Source organism: Sorex fumeus, unplaced genomic scaffold (genome assembly GCF_029834395.1).
Source record: "Sorex fumeus unplaced genomic scaffold, SorFum_2.1 ptg000010l, whole genome shotgun sequence".
NCBI classification, from domain to species: domain Eukaryota; kingdom Metazoa; phylum Chordata; class Mammalia; order Eulipotyphla; family Soricidae; genus Sorex; species Sorex fumeus.
Genome location: NW_026606067.1, coordinates 24,625,348 through 24,646,710, shown reverse-complemented (window position 1 = coordinate 24,646,710; position 21,363 = coordinate 24,625,348). Strand labels below are relative to the sequence as shown.

The 21,363-nt window shown below is 55.5% G+C and overlaps 2 protein-coding genes across 4 annotated transcripts; one reads left to right on the top strand and one right to left on the bottom strand.

The window, feature by feature from the left end:
• Window positions 1-442: 442 nt before the first annotated feature.
• NSL1 (NSL1 component of MIS12 kinetochore complex) lies at window positions 443-9,078 on the bottom strand. Its single transcript, XM_056110550.1, has 6 exons — window positions 8,902-9,078; window positions 8,514-8,598; window positions 6,443-6,573; window positions 5,797-5,851; window positions 2,057-2,124; window positions 443-1,547 (listed from the first exon to the last, which is right to left on the bottom strand). Exons 1-6 carry the CDS (start codon window positions 9,076-9,078, stop codon window positions 1,293-1,295), a joined length of 771 nt encoding a protein of 256 aa, XP_055966525.1. The 3' UTR covers window positions 443-1,292.
• A 170-nt stretch (window positions 9,079-9,248) lies between these two features.
• On the top strand, window positions 9,249-20,591 carry TATDN3 (TatD DNase domain containing 3). Of its 3 annotated transcripts, none has more exons than XM_056110798.1 (10): window positions 9,249-9,314; window positions 10,286-10,318; window positions 11,094-11,167; window positions 11,589-11,673; window positions 12,304-12,366; window positions 14,813-14,922; window positions 15,076-15,131; window positions 16,524-16,636; window positions 17,947-18,021; window positions 19,701-20,591. In XM_056110798.1, the coding sequence occupies exons 1-10, from the start codon at window positions 9,249-9,251 to the stop codon at window positions 19,842-19,844; spliced, it is 819 nt and encodes a 272-aa protein (XP_055966773.1). In that variant the 3' UTR covers window positions 19,845-20,591. The 3 variants fall into 3 exon arrangements, with proteins under 3 accessions (XP_055966773.1, XP_055966772.1, XP_055966771.1); XM_056110797.1 differs by having other exon boundaries at window positions 17,944-18,021; XM_056110796.1 differs by having other exon boundaries at window positions 17,941-18,021.
• Window positions 20,592-21,363: the final 772 nt, after the last annotated feature.

The following is a 21,363-nucleotide window of genomic DNA, read 5'->3' as shown; positions in this document are numbered from 1 at the left end:
TTGAAAACACTCATAGAGAAAGTTTGCAGTAATGCGAGAAAGTCAGCACTATGTTAAAATGGCAATATTCTGTAGCCTTAGAACAGTCCGAGTGAAAATTCTTCTGCTGAGATGTAGGCTGCCGAATAATGGTCCCTAGAAGCCTGAGAACACACTCATCGACTCCAGACTTTAGACATTTCTCATTATTTTAATAAAAACTCACTGCTGGATACAAATGGAGTTGGAATTGACACCACCATGGCTTTGCAAGCTCTCGGCTCTGAGAAGGGCCTCCTGCCACACTTAGAATTTGCCATCTGAGATCGATGAGCAAGAAACGAACATCTGGATCCCTGATGATTTCCTCAGAGAATGCCAGCCGCGGCAAAGGGTCGGGGGAAGCTGCTTGTCAGTGACCGCTGCTTCATCTTCAAGTTATATTGGAAAGTTGGGAAAAGTCTTGAAAACTAGAACCTTGGCAAACATGAGCAAGAAACGTAAGTAATTTGCACACACTAAAGTCTAAGTCATAGGAAGTCTGCTTTGTCTTACAAAATACTCTAAAACGAGGGTCCACAGAGCCGACATAGCCCACTCAGAAATGGGCCAGGGGTAGCAATGCGGCAGCTGCTCATTCGGCACAGCTGTGCCTGCAGCAGTGGCAGTGAGACCCCCACAGATGGCCGCACCCCCAGAGATGCCGCCAGGCCCACCCCTCTGCACGTATCGACCTGATCCCCAATGGCCAAGGACAGCAGACCTGCACCGGGCACCCACTGGGGGGTGCGGGCACAGGGCACAGGGGCTTCATGTAGGCGGAAAAGAGGAATGAAATCAGTCCCAGCGGCCCACAGCACAGAGCTGCTGAAATGTCAAGACACCAGGCAGGAACCTCTGCTGGGCTGGGGGAGGACTTACAGGCTGGACTTCGGGCTGCACCCAGCACTGCTCAGGAATTTCTCCAGGCCGTGCTCAGGAATCACTCCTAGCAGTGTTTGGGGGGCCACATGGGATGCTGGGGTTCAGAGTAGGTTGGCTCCGTGCAAGGACAGCACCCTCCTGACTATGCTACGGCTCCAGCCCCAACTTTGCTGGTTTTATTTCAACCCCAACGGGAGCCCTAGCCCCACACCACGCCTGCACCCCATCAAAAAAAAGAAAAAATTTGCTGGGGTCAGGGATGTGGCACAGTGGTTAAGCATGTGCTTGCAGGGGTGAAGCCCTCAGCTCAATCCAGGCATTGCAACCCCCCCCCCCCCCCAAAGATGCTGCTTCTCATAGGCCTGAGCCGGCTGCCGTGCTCCCAGCGCTCAGGTATCCAGGGGGATCTGCCTGCGCCGCGGATAGCACTTTCTCTGGGGTGAGCCTGCGGGCCGCTTGCGTGGCAGTGCCAGGTTGGAGGGTTTGCGGGCGAATGCCTCTGGCGGTGTGGCTTCGAGCTGTGTGGCAAAGCTTGGAGAACAGCCTGAGAAGACTTCCTGATGAACCTTCTGGAGATGGATCACTGGCTGCATCGTCAAGACTTGGGAAAATCCTTCTCCTTGTTCGATTAACGCAGGTAAGGACTTGAAAACACAAAGACAAATGAGAGGAACACTCAGCAGGTGGCAGGCTGGCTCAAGATGCACGGGGCGCTGGCCAGGGGTTTCCCAGACACTGAACTGTGGGCCTACAGACTCATCTTCACTGTGGACATCAGCTTCTCCGGAGAAATTCTACCTGATGCCAGTCTCTGCCGGCCCTGCAGCAGGCAAGGCGCTGCAGAGGAGGGCTGACTCTCAGCTGAGGGCCCGAGGTCTGAATGGCCGAATTTAAGGTAGTGATCACTTTATGGCTGGGTCAGAATTGCATCCTGACCTCACACCAGCTGCTTAGCAAACACTAGCGTGGACCATGGCCTCCATGGGATAGACTACTGTCTTTCAGAGTTCAGCACTGACCAAGGCCCAGCACAGAGGGTCCCGGGGACTGGGCCAGGGGGCTACGCTGCCTGACACTCTTCCTTGGGAGGCCGCGAGGGCTCCCTCAAGGCCTTGGAACTCACCGCTGCACACAGGCCCGCCTGAAGCCTCACCTTCATGGCCTCACCAATCGCCTTTGCAATCTCTTCTCCTCGCTGTTCCAGATCGGCCACACGAGAGGCTGCAGAGAAACCCTCAGAGGCTCAGTTATCTGATACCAAGCAGCCGCAGACACATGGCTGCTGTTACACAAAATCTAGGACACATGGCTTTAGCTCGGCCTCAGCATGATCGGGAGCAGGGAGAGGCTGGGACCACCAGGCCAGATGCCACCACAGGGACAGGAACATAGCTCTCCCGAGAGGCATGAACTGTGTGTCCACAAGAGCCTGGGTCTGCCTGTGTGCCACCAACACCCCTCGTGCCACTTCAGGCCCCACCCCCTGCGTGTATCCAAGTGGCTCCAAACCCACTGGAAGTGGGGCCAGTCTGGGGCAGCTGTGCTCTCCGGAGTACTGGCCTTGCTCATAGGAGGCAGGGACTTGATCCCTGCACCAACAAAGCAAAAGTAAAGACATCTGGGGCCTGAGTTATAGCACACTAGGGAGGGCACTTGTCTTGCACGTGGCTGATCCGGGTTTAATCTCCAGCATCCCACAGGGTCCCCCGAGAACCATCAGGAATAATTCCTGAGTGCAGCTGAGCATCGATGGGTGTGGCCCACCCCCCCCAATCCCCCCCCCGACCCCCCCCAAAAAAAACCTGAAAAAGGTGAAAGATATTTAACTTAGACCATGTGATCAACTGCTTTGCAGAAGCTGGGCGCGATGCCGGGACAAACCCTGACAAATTTTCTTTCCTTACTCCTTGAGGCTTCTGAATCGTACCAGGCCTACCAGTGATCCTGTGGAGCTGCCAACTCAACGCAGAGGACAGGACAGACATAGCGTGATAAGCAGGGGACTGACATGCAAGGCCTGGGCTCCAGTCCTGTGAGCTCTCAGGGGGCTGCAGCTAAGACCCGGGGAGCACAGATGGAAGGGGGCCATACCCGGCGTGGTGGGAAAGAGGAGGACCTGGCTGAGCCCGCCCGGAAGCGCTGGACAGCCGCATCAGCACCATACATCTGTGAATGGTGCTACTCCAGCTCCAAGAGCCCCTCAGAGGCAGAGACCCGGGAAGCACAAGAGGCTTTCTGACTAGTCAGGAGGTCTGATGGAACCCACGGTACGGGAGACAGCCGACAGTAAAGCCAAAGGTTGTTGCAAGGATATTTATAAAAACGGTTTGTGCCCCAAAATGTGGAAGTGAGGCCCCCTGAGGCACAGCCTTCCCTGGTCACTTGCTTTCTCCAGCAAAGGGAAATGAAAAGTGGAAACGAAAGATTGAGTAACCAGCACCCCACCTCAGGTCACTGACCGGCCACCAGCTTCCAAGGCCCCGACTTGGCCCCGTACCCCGACTTGGCCCTGCATCCCAACTCAGCTGTGCACCTCCACCCTATCTCAGTCGTGTTTTCCAACTTGGCCCAGCACCCTGTGCACATGGGGCCCAGCTGCCAAGCCCACTGACCTCTGGAGCTCTCCTGAGGGGCACGATGGCGCAGTGCAGTCACGGGAGCAGGAGCAAACCCCACGGTGACTGGAAAAGCCTGCACAACCCACTCCAGAGGCCACAGGAGTCTCTGCGTGGAGGTCACACAGGGATACATCTGTCAGTGTCTGGGGTTGACACAAGGCCATTCCCACAGTGTCTGGAGGTCACGCAGGGCGGGGGACAACACTCAGGTCCCTGTCCACATAGCACTACATGGGGAGTCGGCCAAGAGTACCAGCTAATGCCTGATGGTCACAGCAGCCCAGACTTGTGGTCCAGAAGGGCTTGGACACCTATAAACTCTGGCTCACCAGAGCATCCTGCAAAGAGAGCGAAGTACTCAAAGACACGTTCTAGAGCCTCTGCAGACCAAGCGCTTCCACAAACTAGGAAAGACAGGAGAGGCTGGAGGTCAAGCTAAAGCTGCAGACCCAGCAAGGGAGGGAAGGCAGATGGGCAAAGGGCAGAGAAGAGGGAAGAGGGTGGGCAGAAAGGACGGAAGGGCGGGTAGAAGGGAAGGAGAATGGACAGCAGGGAAGGGCGGGCAGACAGGAGGGAAGGAAGAGTGAACAGGAGAGAAGAGGGTGGGCAGGAGGGCGGGGTGGGCAGGGAGGAAGGAAGGGCAGGAGGAAGCGTGCGCAGCGGGCAGGTGTGGGCATCTGTGGGCAGCTGCAACCCCACTGTGTCCCCCTCCCTGAGGAGGTTTGGCCAGAAACCAGGGGCCGGGGGCAGACTACCCCAGTGGGAAGCCACATGAAGAGATGAAACAAGGCCACCGGTGGGGTCTGGCCATGCTGCCCGTTGACTGGGGCACAGGCCGCCCCCACCAGTCTCACAGTGGACACTGTCCCCACGTGCCCCCAGGCCAGCAGGCTGAGACCACAAAACAGCTGGAAAGGAAGAGGAAGCAAGGAAATGCAGCAACAGGAAAAAGCATGAGAGCCAGAGACACAAGAGAGGCGAGAGACAGACGCGCTCAAGAGACCAGGCTCCCCAGAGTGCACGGGGAGAAGAGACCCGCCAGCTGTCCACCCGGCCGGCAAGAGGCTGGCACTCGCTGCAGTGGAACCAAACAGTGCCGAGTGCCCAGCCCTCCGACAGCAAAGGGAAACTGGGCAGTGTGGAAAGGAAGGAAGCCGTGACATAAGCCGTGTGCGGAGGAAACACAAGCCTTAGGCTTGCATGCCGCTGACAGATTCAAATCCCAGCACCACATATGCCCAGAGCCACACTGGGAGTGAGCCCACGGCATGCTGGATGTAGCACTGTACTGTAGCACTGTCCTCCCGTTCATCAATTTGCTCGAGCGGGCCCAGTACCGTCTCCATTGTGAGACCTGTCGTTACTGTGTTTGGCATATCGAATATGCCACAGGGAGCTTGCCAGGCTCTGCCGTGCGGGCGAGATACTTTTGGTAGCTTGCCGGGTTCTCCAAGAAGGACGGAGGAATCGAACCCAGGTCGGCCACGTGCAAGACAAACGCCCTACCCACTGTGCCATTGTTCCAGCCCATGCTGGACGTACCTAAATAAATAAGCAGAAAAACCACGAAAGTGCCTTAAAGGTTTGACAACAACGCTGACAACCTAGTCAACCAATAAAACTTGAGACAGTGCCCGGAAAGAGATGAAAGTCCACGAGGCTTGGTCTAAGGAAGAGAAGAGGACAGAGTGTCCGCCAGATCGCACAGGACGTCTGACTATGGAACGGAGGAAAGAATCTCACTCCTGAAAATGTTCCAGTGCATTCGACACCTAAACAAGATCATCAAACTTTGGAGGGGGCGGCGCCTGGTCTTGCTTTCGTTTGCCCCACGCACTGCCAGGCACAACGCTCCCGCCCCACCCGGTGTAGCCCAAAAATCTCTACACAGCAGCAGCAGCCAAACTGCGGTTAAGATGGAAACACCCTAATGCCTGGCAAGGAGTAGGGGGGGTCCATAAACACGGCAACTGCTACCCAAGTAAGGTGCTGGCCTCTGCCTGTGGACGCCACCGCATGCCCACTGCCTTGGCAGGAAGCAACCCAAGAGGCAGAGAGACAGTGGGAGGACAGTGGAGGCGGGAGCACGGCCTGCCAGCTGCTCTGGAGAGCAGGAAAGTTCCAGAGTGACAAAGCTGGACAGAAACAGGCCTGTGAGGCCATCAGAAAGTGCCGAAAGGCCGTGGTGGACGAGCTCTAGGACTGCCCAGCCCGAGTCTGCTGGCCGTGAGCACATCTCCAGCAAGGCCAGTCCGCTCCCGGAACGCAGACTCACCCAGGTCGGGCTCCGACGTCAGATCCAGTGGACGGACGACAGGGCAGTACAGCTTCTAAACATGAAAAAGAGGGGCGTGATGAGCCTCTGAGAGGCACACACAAGCAGCACAGAAGTGGATGGGGCTGCAAAGCCTCTCATCGGAACACAGTTACTGCAGAAAACAAAAACGAACTGGTTCCTGAAACCTGCAGGAAGGGAGGGGGAAGACTGGGATCTGAGAGCCTGGGCCTGGTGGATGCCTTTGAGCACCACGCCACCTGCTGATCTGGTAAGAAACAACACCCGAGAAAGCAGAGACTAGAAGGCCATCGAGGAAACGAAAGGCACTTGGGGCTTAAAGTACAAGCTAGTCTTCAGATCATGAACAGAGCGACTCAAAAGCCCATTTCTAACAGGCATTTGGGTCTCACAACTCCCATGGACAATGGTGGGCCATATTCCGCCATCCTACGGTGCCATTCAGGTGAGCAAGGCCACACTGGGTGTCACCAGGGCTGCACCTGGCGATGATGAGCTGTGTGGTGGCAGGGGTCAATCTGGTCAGCTGCATGCAAGATATGCGCCAACCCCTACTTTACTTTCTCCATCATACTAAAATAGACATGACATAAATTTTTACCCTCTTCGAGGTGATCAATCTTACCAGAAGTTCCTGCTTTGCCTTGATGATTTTGATGACACACTCAAGGATCTTTCTGGGGTACTGCTTGCGTTTTGTGGCTATATCGACTATGATTTCATCAAACTGATCTTCAAGTACTTTGATATCAGAATCTATTTTAAGGGAAAAAAAATAACACCTTAAGGCACAGTATACATCCTACATGCAAATGTAGGGCCAGAGTGACAATACAGTGGGGAGGGCACTTTTGCACACGGCCAACTTGGGATACTGGCAACCCACTTGATCCTGAGTCCCACCAGGAGTGATTCCTGAGTGCAGAGCCAGGTCAGTCCTGAGCACCTCTGGGTGTGGTTCAAAACAAGCAAAGTAAAAAAAAAAAAAGGAAAAGAAATACAGCAAACAAAGGGAGGTCACAGGTGACTCAGGACAATCAGTGACAAAGATCTAAGAAGTCACACCTGCATCAGAGGAGAGGGATGGAACATTTCACCAGCTCTCTCAGGTTCAGGCTCACTGGGAAAGTCAGAGGCAGTGCTGCAGAAAACTTGCTGAGTGCAAGGGGTGGACAGAGTTGTGTGACTTCTGTGTGACTGAGTGTGAGGAGGCGTGGACAGAGCTGTGTGACTCCTATGTGAGGAGGCCTGGACAGGGCTGTGTGACTGTGAGTGCGAGGCGGCGTGGACAGAGCTGTGTGACTCCTGTGAACACAGAGCCCGAGTAACAGTAAGCCCGAGATCTGCCAGGTGTGGTCCCAGACCCCAAATAAGCAAACAGGCTCCAACTCCCTTAGAAACAGGCCGTCCTGGAATGGGAGCTGGGTTCATCAGTTACGCGTGGGGATGCCCAAGAACAGAACAAACCTCTGTTGCCGGAGACCACTCCTGTGCCTTAGAGTGGACCCAGAGCCCCTGCCACCTCTCTTGGGCAACACGCCACACTCTACTCTGCCTTTTCCCACAGGGCAGGCCAGCCCGGGCCACTCTGTCACCTCCTGAGCCATCCTCCAGCCCTGCTAGGTTGGCCAAGACTCTCCCCATGACCCCAGATCCAGAGACCGCTGGCAGCTGCCTCGCCCCAGTGCAGCCTCCCATGCGCACCCCGAGATCCCACTGGCCGCACCCCTGACCGGGGGCTGTCTGCACTCAACTGCCTCTCCCCAGCCACGCCTGCCCTGTGCTTCTTCAGTGCCGGGGGTACTCAAGTGGCCACCACGGGGCCAGGACCTCGCCACATCCCCGCCCAAATCACTTGGTTCAAGTTTGTCTTTTTAACGCCACCCTTTTTCTTTGTAGTAAAAACAATTTTATCTGGAGATTTTTAGAAGAGAAAGAAAAGAAGGGTGAGAAAAAGGGGAGAGAGTAACACACTTAAGAGAGAACAGAGGCAGGAGCTGAAGCGATAGCACAGCTGGTAGGGCATTTGCCTTGCACGCGGCTGACCCGGGTTCGATTCCCAGCATCCCATATGGTCCCCCCAAGCACTGCCAGGAGTGATTCCTGAGTGCATCGCCGGGTGTGGCCCAAAAAGCAAAAAAAAAAAAGAACAGAGGCAGAGAGGACCAGTGCCCATCTCGGGAGGGGAGAGACGGGCAGCACCTGGGCTCCAGCAGCGCATGCGGCCGTTCCTTTGTTAGTGTTTTTTCCCAGGCCGCTCCACGCGTGGGCTCTACTGAGGCCCCGTCTTAACTCTGGACCTCACCCCTTGCTGTTTAATCCCTCCTCCTCCAGGTGCTCACTTCCTGCTGGAGGGGTCCTGTCAAACCCCACAATCAGAGGGACCCCTGGCCCAGCTTGGAAGCACCCGCTGTCAGCCACAAGTTCCTGGGAGGACGGGCCGGGCTCCTGCGCCCTGTGGCGCCTGTCCTGCAGGCTGGGGGCCTGTGCACCCCCCAGGCAGCACTTCCTGAAGGAACTGACTAACTGACTCCGGAGCGACTCAGAGAGACCCCTGCGACACCGGGGGCCCAAACATGACCCCAGACCCTGCACTCAGGGGCAGCCTCGCTCTAGTGCCCGCCACTCCCTCCCCAGACACAAGGCAGCTGGACAGGAGCAGAGAGTCCCTGGCGGACGACCCCATGCTCACATACCCGGAGAGCCGTCGGTCGCCTCGCCCGCCTCCTGCCAGGCCTGCCCGCCGACGCTGACGTTCTCCTGCACTGCGGCCTCAAACGTCTGCAAGACACAGGCACATACATGGGCACAGACGCGCGCACAGACGTGCACAGATGCATGCATAGACCCACGCAGACACACAGACATGCACGGACACAGACACACACAGACGCACACAGACGCGCACAGACACGCACAGACCCACGCAGACACGCGCGCAGGCACGCACACGGGGCCGAGTCCCGCGCGGAGACGCCGTCGGCCGGCAAGCCCGGCAGCCGCGCGCGGGCCCCCGGCGTCAGGCCCGTCGCGACCCCCGACCCCGCCGCGCCGAGGGCGGGAGTGAGCGCGGCCCCGGCCTACCCACTGCGCGTCCCGCAGCGCGGGCTCCCGGACGCCGGCGGGCAGCGCCTCGCCCAGCTCCCGCACGAAGCGGCCGCACAGCTCGAGCGCGCGGGCCACGGCCCGCCGGGACGTGCAGCGCACCCGGGGGTCCTCGCGCGGGGTCCCCGGGCCCGCCGCCTCCGCCCGCGAAGCCATCCTCCCGCGCTCGGTCGGGAGGGGCGGGCCCGCGGCGGAAGGGGCGGGGCCCGCGGCGGAAGCGGCCCGCGCCGGGCGGAAGCCGCGCGCGCGGCCTCCGGGTTCCGCCGCCTCCGCGTTCCGCCGCCTCCGGGTTCCGCCGCCTCCGCGTTCCGCCGGGCTGGGCCGCCATGGGCGAGCCGGGCGCCGCGCTGGTGGACTGTCACTGCCACCTCTGCGCCCCGGAGTTTGGCCGCGTACGTCGCGCAGGCGGAGAGGCCGGCGAGGGGCCGACGGGCGGGCGGGGGCTCGGGCGCAGGCCGCGAGCTGGAGACCAGCAGCCGCGCAGGGGCGGGTGTCGTCGTCCTCACTTGGTTCTTCCTATCAGAGAGTGAATCGATCGCATTGGGCCCGGGTTCGAGCCCGGGCCTCCCGTCCGGTCCCCGGACACCGCCACGAGGGACTGCCTGTGTCCGGAGCCCGGACCTGAGCGTGCCCGCTGTGGCCCCATTTGCCCAGTGAGGGGCGCTCGGTCACCAGGGTCAGGGTCAGGGTCCTGTGCCCCCGGGAGTGGACCCGAGCGCGCGGGCTGGAGTTTCGGCGTTCAGGAGCGCGGGCCGGTCCCTGTCGGGCGCGCGCCTGCCCCCGCGCCGCGCCTGCGCCCAGCGCCCCTCTCGCCCCTCTCGCCCCTCCGCCTGCCCTCCCTGGCCCCTGGCCCTGACCTGCGGCCCTGCCCCGTGCGGTCTCTCGCGTGGGTGTCCTGCCGGGTTTCGGGGAGGGCCGCACCCAGCGGGTGCCCCGCGCGCAGCCAGGCACCCTCTCGCCTCTTGGGCAGCGCCTGGCCCCGCGCCACCCTTCTCCCTCGGGGGTCCTGAGCGGAGGGTCCCAGGCTGGAGAGAAGCCCCAGGACCCGACACAGGGGTGGTAGCCAGGCCTGCCGTGCGGGTAGGGCGTGCAGCAGGGCTCTGGAGTTGGAGGGGAGGGGGAGATATGGTCCGGAGCTGGGAGGGATTGTGGCGGGAGAGGAGTCCCCTGCAGGGGGTGGGTGGGGAGAGAAGAGGGGCCGGGGGTGAGTGTTCGTCCCAGTGGGCTTCCTGGGGGCCGGTGCCAGAGGTGGTGAGCAGGCTGTGCCCCCACTGCCTGCACTGCCTGGCGAGGGGCCGCTGCGTGAGTGGTGCTGTGAGGTGCTGACTGTCCCCGCTTGCTGAGACCCCTGTGCTCTCTGCAGGACCTGGACGACGTTCTGCAGAAAGCCAAGCAGGTAAGTCGCTCCTTAAACCACTCTGTTGGATGCTTGCCAGCAGAAACACCCAGAAGTGTTGCCAGCTGGTCTGTCGCTTCTGTGATAAGTTAATCTGCAGCCTCTGCCCCACACTGGCCCCACCAAGGCTCTGGACCTGACCTCCTCTTTTGGGTTGAATTTTGGTTCTTGAGGTTTTGGGGGGGCTGGAGCGATAGCACAGCGGGTAGGGCATTTGCCTTGCACGCAGCCAACATGGCTGACCTGGGTTCGATTCCTCTGTCCCTCTCGGAGAGCCCGGCAAGCTACCGAGAGTATCTTGCCCGCACGTCAGAGCCTTGCAAGCTACCTGTGACATATTCAATATGCCAAACACAGTAACAACAAGTCTCACGAAGGAGACGTTACTGGGCCCGCTCAAGCAAACCGATGAACAAAGGGAGAACTGTGACCATGAGGTTTTGGGAGTGTTTTTTTTTTTGGGGGGGGGACCACAGTGGTGATGATTAGGGTTACTCCTAGCTCTGTACTCAACTCGCCACTCCTGGTGGTGGTTGAAGAATCGTACAGGATGCTAGACATTGAACCTGGATCAGCCATGTGCAAGGCAAGTGCTCAACTGATGTCCTATTACTCCGGCCCCTCAGGAACTGTCTTAACTTTGGAAGATGGTGCAGGGGCTCAGTGCCTGCCTTGCATGCAGCTGATCCCAGTGGCCACACTGTAAGCGTGAACACAGGGGCTTGTTTCATCCACAGATGCGCGGCTGAGAGGCCAACTCTTCTTGTGATTTCAGGCCAATGTGAAGGCCCTCGTGGTGGTTGCTGAACACGCTGGAGAGTTTGAGAAGATCATGCGGCTTTCGGAACGGTGCTGCTTCTCCCCAGGCTTGAAGGGGCTGCCCGGGTGTAGCCGTGACGTTTGATGCAGATTTCTGGGCTCACAGACGGGCGGGTTGGTCTCCAGCTAGGAAGTGGCAAGAACATGACGTGGCACAGCCCTGAGAACCGCTTCTTCCTGGAGTCCAGTGGTAGATAGAGCTTGTGCTGAGCATGTGGGGTGCTGGTACTGTGGCTCCCGGTACTACAAGCTGTGGCCTCCATGATTCAAGACAAAAGAAAAAGACTCCCGCTTTTTTCATTGAGTAGCAGCGCCTGCTCACAGAGTGATCTGCTCACTTTGGGACCACACTCCCGTGCTCAGAGACCAAGCGTGGGCCAAGGGCCTCAGCCCCTCCCTGTATGTATCTATGGCCCTGGCCCTCCCGTCTCACTTCCTGCTCCTCTTCTAGGTATGACGGGTTTGTCCTGCCGTGCCTCGGTGTCCACCCCATCCAGGGCCTATCCCCAGCAGGCCAGAGAAGTGTCACTCTGAAGGTAACGGTCAGGGTATGGCCACCGTCTGGGACCGAGCCTTTCAGTTCAGACCCACCCCGTCCACATAGCGCTCCCAACGGCAGGCGTGCTTGGAGTGTCTGTAGTGATGGCCTCTAGGGCAGAAGTGCAGCCGGTGTGACTTCACATGGAAGGCCCTGGGTTCAAGCCCCTGTGAAAGGCCAAGAAGAACTCTGGACAGAGAAGGGTTTTGTGAGCAGTGTGTAGGGTGTTGAAGCAGGGGCTTGTCACTGTTAGGTGTTAGGCACTCGGACCTTTTGCAGTGTAAGGCGCAATCTGTCCCTTTCTTCTGCTATTCTGAGAAACCCACACCCGGAAATGTCCCCAGAACAGGAAATGCCCCTTGAGAGAAAGAAGTGCTTAGGGCTTAGGCCATCAGGAGTATCCCAAGAAGTCAGTCTTAGCACTGCGGTCATTGCATTGATGTGGGATGTTTCTACTGACTTTCCCTGAAGACTCTTCCTGCTTCCGTGTTTCCTGCTTCTGACCCTGCTTCTGGCAGGGTCAGCTCTGCAAAACCCTGGATGTCACAGCACTGGGCCACGACACTGTCTGGGTGGTCTCAGTTCTCTTCTGTTTTATCAGCTGGACTTTTTGTTTTTTTTCTCATAGGATTTGGATGTAGCATTGCCCATTATCGAAAAATATAAGGATCGATTGTTGGCAATCGGAGAGGTAAATACCCATGACCCAATCAGACTGCTCTCTCTCCACAGCCAGGGCACCACTTGGCCGGAGCACATGCCTGGCAAGCACAGGGCTAGTTTGATCCCGGGCACCGTGGGGCCCCCTGTGCACCGCCTGGCGGAGCCCTGGTGGCCCCCAGCTCCACGAGGAGGTTGATGAGGAGGATGAGCTCCATGATGAGGAGGTCCCAAATAAAAGTAAGACCAGGCTGTTTATGCTCCCCAGTGAGAGGTGCAGGGAACTGGGTCGGAGCCGAGCAGACCCTCCGCAGAGGGGCTCCAGTCCAGCCCAGAACCACGCGATCCCCCAGCGCCACTAGGCGACCTCTGAGCGGGTCAAAACAGGAAAGAGGACAGGTAGCATGGGACAAAGGGCGCTGGCCTTGCATGTGGCTGACCAGGGTTTGAGCCCCAGCACCTTGAACGCCACCAGGAGTGGCCTGAGAACGTAGCTGAGCACCCACCAGGTGTGACCCCAAAACAAACCAAACCAGAAGATTCTTAATCCAAACTTCACATGATATGTGGAAAGTCTTTTGTTCAGCATTGGTGATTCTGATGGATTTGGATAGTTAAGTTCACTCCTTCAGCTGAATGATAATTTGTTCGTGTTCTGCAGTAAGAAGAAGCATTTGGAGACGAAGCAGTAGAGACCTGATCAAACAGTGCTCATTGGAGAAAATGGGTTATTTCTATCAACTTGGTTGGTTGGTTTGTTTCCTAAACATAGGTCAGCTCTCTGGTTAGTTAAGATGGTATGTGTAGGGCCTGAGTGATAGTACAGAAGGTTGGGCTCTTGCATTGCATGCAGCAGACCTGGGTTTGATCCCAGGACCCCAGAGGGTGCCTTGACCCCCTCCAGGAATGTTCCCTGAGCACAGAGCCAGGAGTAAGTCCTGAGCACTGACTGAGGTGCCGATGCCCCCCCCCCGCAAAAAAAATAGAAAGATAGTATATTCGTACCTATTTGAAACAGGTTGGAGTTTATAATTAACTGATTTTTTTATTTGTTTTGGATTTTTGGGCCATACCTGGTGATACTGAGGGGTTATTCCTGGTTCTGTGCTTAGGGATCACTCGTGGAAGTGCTCAGGGGACCGTGTAGGATGCCAGGGGTTTTCAGCCACTTTCAGTGAAAGCAAGGGCCCTCCCTGCTCTACTATCTCTCCAGCTCCAAGAACTTTTTTTTGTTCTTTTTGGGTCACATACAACAATGCTCAGGGGTTACTCCTGGCTCTGCAATCAGGAATTACTCCTGGCAGTGCTTGGGGGACCATACGGGATGCTGGGGATTGAACCTGGGTCAGCTGTGTGCAAGACAAATGCCCTCCCCGCTGTACTATCACTCTGACCCCCCATAGTTATATCTTAGTGGATTATAAATGATATTTCTGAATGAAAAATTAAAATCAACTTTGATTTTTTTTTTTTGGCCGCATCCGGTGATGCTCAGTGGTTATTCCTGGCTCTCCACTCAGGAATTACTCCTGATAGTGCTTGGAGGACCTTAGGGGATGCTGGCGATTGAACCCGAGTTGTCTGTGTGCAAGGCAAGTACTTTACCTGCTACAAGATAGCTCTGGCCCCAACTTAGAATTAGTTTTGAATAAAGGTTTTATTTCTGGAAACACTAAGTCAAATAATTTTAAACCTTGATGTAAATTTTTTTTGTAGTAAAAAGTGATTTTTTTTTTTTTACTTTTTTGGTCACACCCAGTGTTGCACAGGGGTTACTCCTGGCTCTGCACTTAGAAATTACTCCTGGTGGTGCTTGGGGAACCAATATGGGATGCCGGGGATCGAACCCAGGTCAGCCATGTGCAAGGCAAACGCCCTACCGCTGTGCTATGGCGCCAACCCCACCAAGAACTTAAAAAATTGTTTACCCCTGTGAAACCTTCCCATCCCTCAGCATAGAGCGTACAGGTCTGACTGAACATGGAAGATTAGAATATTTGCCAAGTTGTGGATCCCGGTGAGAGCAGCATGTGCTGGACCGTCCGGGGGGACACCTGCGCCTGCCCATCCTCCCATTGTCTCAGTACTCCGGGCTCCAGGAATGTGGCTCTGCCAGCCACACTAAGTGGACCTTATAGTCTGAGTGTCCCCTCAGAGCAAGATGCCTCAGTAATTTGGATGTGATCATGAGTTAGGGTAACGGTATTGTGATGAGAAATTCCAGGCGTACATCTTACTACTCACCTGCCTCTTGTTAGTGCTGTTTCTCTTCCCCCTCTTTTGATTTTGGGACCCCACCCATTGATGCTCAGGAGAATTTGTGGTGCTGGGGATCAAACCTAGTCCCTTGTTGGCGTGCAAAGTGACACAGCTACCTGCTCGCTCAGCTCCTGCCCTCCCCATGCTGCAGGTGGCCTGGGCAGACTGTTTGGCCAAGGGGTGGGCCATAATCTCTCTGTTTTATTTTCCTGTGCCAGGTTGGACTCGATTTTTCCCCCAGGTTGGCCAGCACTGAGGAGCAGAAGGAAGAGCAGAGACAAGTGTTCATCAGACAGATCCAACTGGCCAAGAGACTCGGTTTGCCCTTGTGAGTCGATCATCATTCTGTCTGAATAATTAGGGAGCAGAACTGAACGCTGATCTTTCTGGAGTAAGACTCCGCATTTCTTTTCCTCTGAATCCCATTACTAGAACAGATCAAATAGCTGGGCTCAGGTGTAAGTCTGTGCTTGTTGAACAGGAATGTGCATTCCCGCTCGGCCGGACGACCCGCCATCAGCCTCCTAAAGGAACAAGGTAGGTGCTGCGTCCCCAGAAGCGCCCCTTCAGCTGGTCCTGTAGAGTTAGCTTTGTTTGACATTGATTTATTTGGGGGGCCTGGGCAGCTCAGGCGTAATTCAGTTCAGCGCACTAGCCCGAGGGGCTGCCTGGGCCATGCAGTGGTGGGGGTACCTGGGCCACCCCAGGAGTGCGGCACCCAGCAATGCTTGGGGGCCTTGTGGTGCCGGGCAGCAAGCTTGGCTTGTATGCCTGCAGGCTCACCCCTGACTGCTGTGCCATCTTCAGCCCCTGGAGTGAGCTCTTGGAGGAGGCCCAGAGCTAGAACGTGGCTCAGCCCCCCTGCCTGGGCTCGCTGTGTGCTGGTGGTGCTGGTCGCTAATCAGCATGCTGTTTTGTTTCTGAGGTCCTGGGTTCAGTCCCTGGCACAGCAATAAAATAAATAAATGGCAATTAATGGCTCCAGGTCCTTAGTTCAAGCAGCTGAGTGATGAGGGACAAGACTGTCGCAGAAGGATGGTCATTGCATGCTACAGGATGGGTCCAGGTAGCTCCGTGGCCTCAGGCCTGAGTACTGCCCAGCACACCAGGTTGGCCGAGTATTGGCCCGAGTGGCCCCCAGGCCGCTGAGCACTGCTTGAGGACTCCCTCACTCCCTACAAAGAAGAACTGGGGAGGTGTATTTTAAATTTTTTAATCGTATTAGTGGTGGTGGTGGTGGTGGGCTTTGGGCCGCACCCGGCTGGGCTTGGGGATTGCACCTGACGGGCTTCGGGCAACTGTATCTGATGCTGGGAGCAGGCCAGGGTTGGTGAGGTGCAAGCCCAGCGCCTGCCCCTTCCTCTGCCTGGGCTCTGTGAGGCTGTGCTGGCTATTAACTGTTATTAGCTCCTGTTTCTGCCACTGGCACTCCCCTGGGCAAGTGAGTGACCTCTAACCCTCCTGGTCAACAATGATGTCACAGTTCACAAACTTCTGTGCATGGGGAGTCTAACTAAAAAATCGTATTTCCTGGGGTCCTGGAGAGGTAGTACAGTGGGCAGGGCTTTTGCCTTGCATGTGCCTGACCCAACTTTGATCCCTGGCGTCTCATATGGCCCCCTGAACCCACCAGGAGTGACCCCTGAGTGCCGGGCCAGGAACACAGCCAGGTGTGGCCCAAAGACAAGCAAAAATCTGCATTTCAATATTATTTAATAATTTCACCCTGTGTTTTGTTTGTTTGCTTTGTTTTGTTTTGTTTTTGCTATTTCTGCTGTTCTATCTATCCACCCTTGGGGAGCCATGGAACCTCATCTCTACACCAGAGTAACCCCAGTTCTCCTGAGAAATGTTGGACTCCCTGTGGTTTGCGTTGATCAGAGGAAACTTGTGTCAGGAATGAGTCTCTGGTTTGCTTTGATTTGCAAGGTGCCGACCAAGTGCTTTTGCACGCATTTGATGGGCGGCCGTCGGTAGCCATGGACGGGGTCCAGGCTGGCTTCTTCTTCTCCATCCCTCCCTCCATCATCAGAAGTGGACAGGTAACTGGCTCCTTCCTTTCACTGTTTATCTAGGAGACATGAATTCTTACTGCATTTGTATGGTACGATTCTGATTTTAAAATTCATCATGGTGGGCCAGAGAGATGGATCATCAAGCCAAGCTCCAGGTTTGGTCCTCAACACCATCGCCCCCCGCCCCTAGCAGACTCGGAGTATCCCTGAGTGCTGCCAGATGCACCCTGAGCCACCCCCCCTACCCCCACCCGTGCCCTGAGTTCATCCTGAATTCCTGCCATGTGAACATGGAACCAAGTGCTGGATCAGAGGTCTAGATCAGAGAGGCAAAATGACAGAAACTTAGACGAAACCCTCTGGTAGCCAGAGGGCTGGGGCACACTCTTTGTATGCCAATGACCTGAGTCCATCCCTGATACCACAAGGCCCCTTTGAGCACCAGACTAGGAGTATTTCTGGAACTTCCCCAGACATGACCCAAAACCAAACCAAATCAAAAACTAACTATGACCTTGGATTAGGCAATGGTTTTAATCAAAAACAAGCAAGCAGAGACCAGAAATGGTACAAGGGGAAGGCATTTGCCTTATAAATTGCTGACTCCGTTTGGTATCTGGCACCCTATGTGGTCCCCTGAGCAGAGCCAGGAGGGATCCCTGAGAGCAGAGCCAGGAGTAAGTTTTGAGCAACCACCTGGTGTGACCCCAAAAGCAAAATGTAAATAAAAAGAGACCATTCCTCAAATGTGTTGCCTGTGAGACTGAAATGTATATCACAAAAATGGCAAATAAGTCCCTATGAAGTAGTCATCTTTTCAGGAGTCTTGACATGCCTCTGTAATGTAGGACAGGGGTCCTGATTTGCAGTATAGCCCAATACTCTTCATGATCCAAGAGAAAAACCTCATCTTGGGCTTGATGAAGCTGTTTCCAATACATATGAACAAGAAACTATCAGATTATTTTGAAAATTCAGGACAAAGTGAAGGACCATGCTCCCCAGTCACCAAACTTGCCCTAAAAAAAGGACTGCGGTCTGGAGAGGCCCAGTGGCTTTGTCCTTCAAAGTGTGAATTCTGAAGTTGTCCCTGTCTTTATGGAGTGTGACGGATGCTTGACCTCGTTGTTGCTCTTGGTCCCTGAGGCTTTGGATAATGGGCCAGGCATGCTCCTGTGAGCAGTGGGCTAGTAAGAACATAGTTCCTACTCAGTACTTGAATATTAAAAGTGTGCTAGCTCATTAGAGATGATCTATCAGTGTGTAGAGTTAATGTTCTGTCTCAGCTTCATTCCATGTGCTAGACTCACAAGCTTTTCCTTTTCTCTAAGAAGCAGAAGCTTGTCAAACAGTTGCCTTTATCTTCAATTTGCTTAGAAACAGATTCTCCTGCACTCGGACCCGAGAAACAGGTAATGCCTTTCTGACATCTCATATGTGGGCCAGAACCTGTCATTGGAATCTGGTCTGTGTGGGATGGAATGCGATTCCATGGGCAGCATCTGGGAAGCGGGCTGTGGCCTGGTCATTAACTCTGTGTCCAGCTTTTTCTGAGGCACAATGTTTCATGCCAGCATGACCCAGTGGCTTAGTAATGAGAACTAGACCTGCGTAGGGAAAAGAAGAGTGTCTGCCGCTAGAAGAACCTGACGCTGACTTTGAGCTCAGATTAAGCCCAGGGCCTCTCATGAAAACAAGAAGGAAAAATTCAATGCTGGTCAGGATGACATGAGTTGGCCCTGGGTTGGTTCCACACTGTGATGAGTAGGACGGTCACGGTCCTCCGGTTGTTCATCGATTTGCTCGAGCGGGCCCAGTAATGTCTCCATTGTGACAATTGTTACTGTGTCTGGCATATCAAATACATCACGGGTAGCTTGCCAGGCTCTGCCGTGCGGGCGAGATACTCTCGGTAGCTTGCCTGGCTCTCCGAGAGGGGCGGAGGAATCGAACTCAGGTCGGCCATGTTGGCCGCTTGTAAGGCAAACGCCCTACTGCTCCAGCCCATGAGTAGGACATGCTAAATAAATTCTTGTTTCTCTTTTAGCAAGCATGTCACATTGCCAGGACAAGTATTGATGCAGTCAGGAATGATCTCCACTGTGTATTTTGTTATGATGGTGACGGTCATGGTCATGGTCACGGTTCTCCCGTTGTTCATCAATTTGCTTGAGTGGGCCCAGTAACGTCTCTATCATGAGACTTGTTACTGTGTTTGGCATATCAGTTACGTCACGGGTAGCTTGCCAGGCTCTGCCGTGCGGGCGAGATAGTCTCAGTAGCTTGCCGGACTCTCCGAGAGGGGTGGAGGAATCGAACTTGGGTCGGCCATATTGGGTGTGTGCAAGGCAAACGCCCTGCCGCTGTGCTATCGCTCCAGCCCTTTGTTATGATAGGCCACAAAACTCATCTCAATGTTGCTGCTATTTCAAGTCACTATCTTCCAGATGGCAGCCACAGTGGCTGCTCAGTATGGCTTTAGGTGTGCCAAGTACAGGCATGTCCCCTCCCAGTGTGTGGCTGACTCAGGCTCCTACCTGCAAGGAACAGACCTCAGCACCCCGAGACTCAGAGGTGTGGGGCAGCGGCCACATGGCCACCTGTGGTCTCAGGCTATCTGTGACTGGAGCAGTAGCCTGACTGCTCAAGTCCGGCCATAGGACAGCAGGGAGGGCCCTGGCCTTGCCCACAGCTGACCCAGGTTCCATCCCCAGCACCACGGAGAGGCCCCTGAGCCCACTGGGAGTGATCCTGAGCACAGAGCCAGGAGTCAGCCCTGAGAACAGAGCCCTGGGTGTGCTCTCCACAATTAAAAAAAAAAATACCTGCCAGCCGTTTGTGCCGGCAGACACTTCTCATCATGGTGCCCAGAAAAGTGGCCACAGGGAGCAGAGGCTTGACGAGCCCTGACTGTGGCCGGACCCAGGGGACAGGTCCAGGGGGTGATTCAGTCCTGTCAGAAACCCAGAGCCACATGGACTCACATTGGTGGAGCAGCCGGAGTCCTCAGCCCCCCTCCCCCCGGCCCAGGGTCAGCTGTGCATCCTGGTGCGGGTCTGGCCCCCCGAATCAGACTGTGTCGTTATTGCAGGTGCGGAATGAGCCCTGCAATGCCTGGGCTGCTGCCGAGTACATCGCGCAGGTCAAGGGCCTCCGCGTGGAGGACGTTGTGGCTGCCACCACGCAGAACGCACTGAGACTCTTCCCCAGGCTGCAGTCCCTGCTCCAGAAATAGCTTCGGACCCTGTGCAGGCAAGCCTGGCCCAGGTTCTGTTCTTGACCCCTCACAGTGCCCAGCGCTGCTCAGGACCTGCCCCCCAAACCGAAGGAACCACGGTCCCATGCGAACCCCCCAGTGGCAGCAGCAGCATGAGGAGGAGGGGTCTGCTCCAGGCCCCCTGACAGGGTCCATAGAGCTGGCGAGAGAATGGGGTGAAGGACATGGTACTTCCATCCTGCAGCTATCCCGGATCTGGCCCCAGGGTGGCCGAATGCCCGCACTCCAGAGAGAAGGCCACCACGCCATGCTGATTTCTCCAGGCATGAGTTCCAGCCACTGCTGCTCTCACTGCGGGGTCGGGCAGGAGAGGGGACACCCCACTGCTGTCCCTTGGCCCACTGGACAGCAGCTCCTGTCAGGGTGGCTTCAGAGGGCGAGGGGAGGATGCCAGTTGGGGTTCCTAGCGGGCACAGAGCTGTTTCTTCCCGAGTGGGGTCAGTGAAGGGACGTTCAGCACCCCCTCCCCCCAGCCCAGGGTCAGCTGTGGAACACTCAGGAACCTTCCTTCCCAGTTTGTACAGCTGCAGATTCTTTGTCTTTAAGAGAAAAGGGCACAAACTTGTATATTGGTCTCAGATATTTCCTCTTAGAGATTAGTGGCTTATACTGTTGCCTTTGAGTCCTAAACCCAAAGCTTCATGATGGATCTTAAGGTTTGTTTTAATTCTGCTACTTTAAAGATGTTTATTAAAAATGTATCTGGATGTTTCAGCTTCCAGTGGTGTTTCATGTCTTAAGTAGTAAAAATCCTTTGGTGTGGGGGCCAGAGATACAGACGGGCAGGCCACTGGCCTCTGCACACGGCGGCTGGTCCCAGCTCCATCCCTAGCACCACACAGTGTCCCCTGCCCCTGCCAGGAGTGATCCCTTAGTACCAGCCCGCCCCTCCCTTCCCCGCAGCCACCTCCAGTCTCTGGTATAAGAGGCCCATAGATGTGTGGGAGGACCCATGACCTGGGCATCAGAAAAGGGTTAGGGTAGTAAACCTTATTTTTCAGATTTGTGTTTTTGTTTTGGGGTGATGCTCAGTGGTTACTTGTGGTTCTGCACTCATGAGTCACACTCGGTAGTGCTCAGGGGACCATATGTGGTGCTAGGAATCAAACCTGGATTGGCTGTGTGCAAGGCAATCACCCTACCTGCTGTACTATTGCTTCAGCCAGCTTTCATTTTTTTTTTAATGTAGGAGTATTTCTAATTATTCAGCCATTGATTAGGCTGATTGAACTGGACATGAACTCCACCTTACTATTTTTTCCTCTTTTTTATAAATTTATTGAATCACTGTGAGAGCAGTTACAAAGCTTTCGGGTCTGTCTCGGTCATACAATGATGAAACACCTGTCCCTTCACCAGTGCCCATTCTCTACCACCAAAAACCCCAGTATATCCCCCATTCCACACCCTCCCCCTGCCTGTGGGGCAGATGATTTCCACATTACTCTCTATCCACTTTGATTACATTCAATATTTT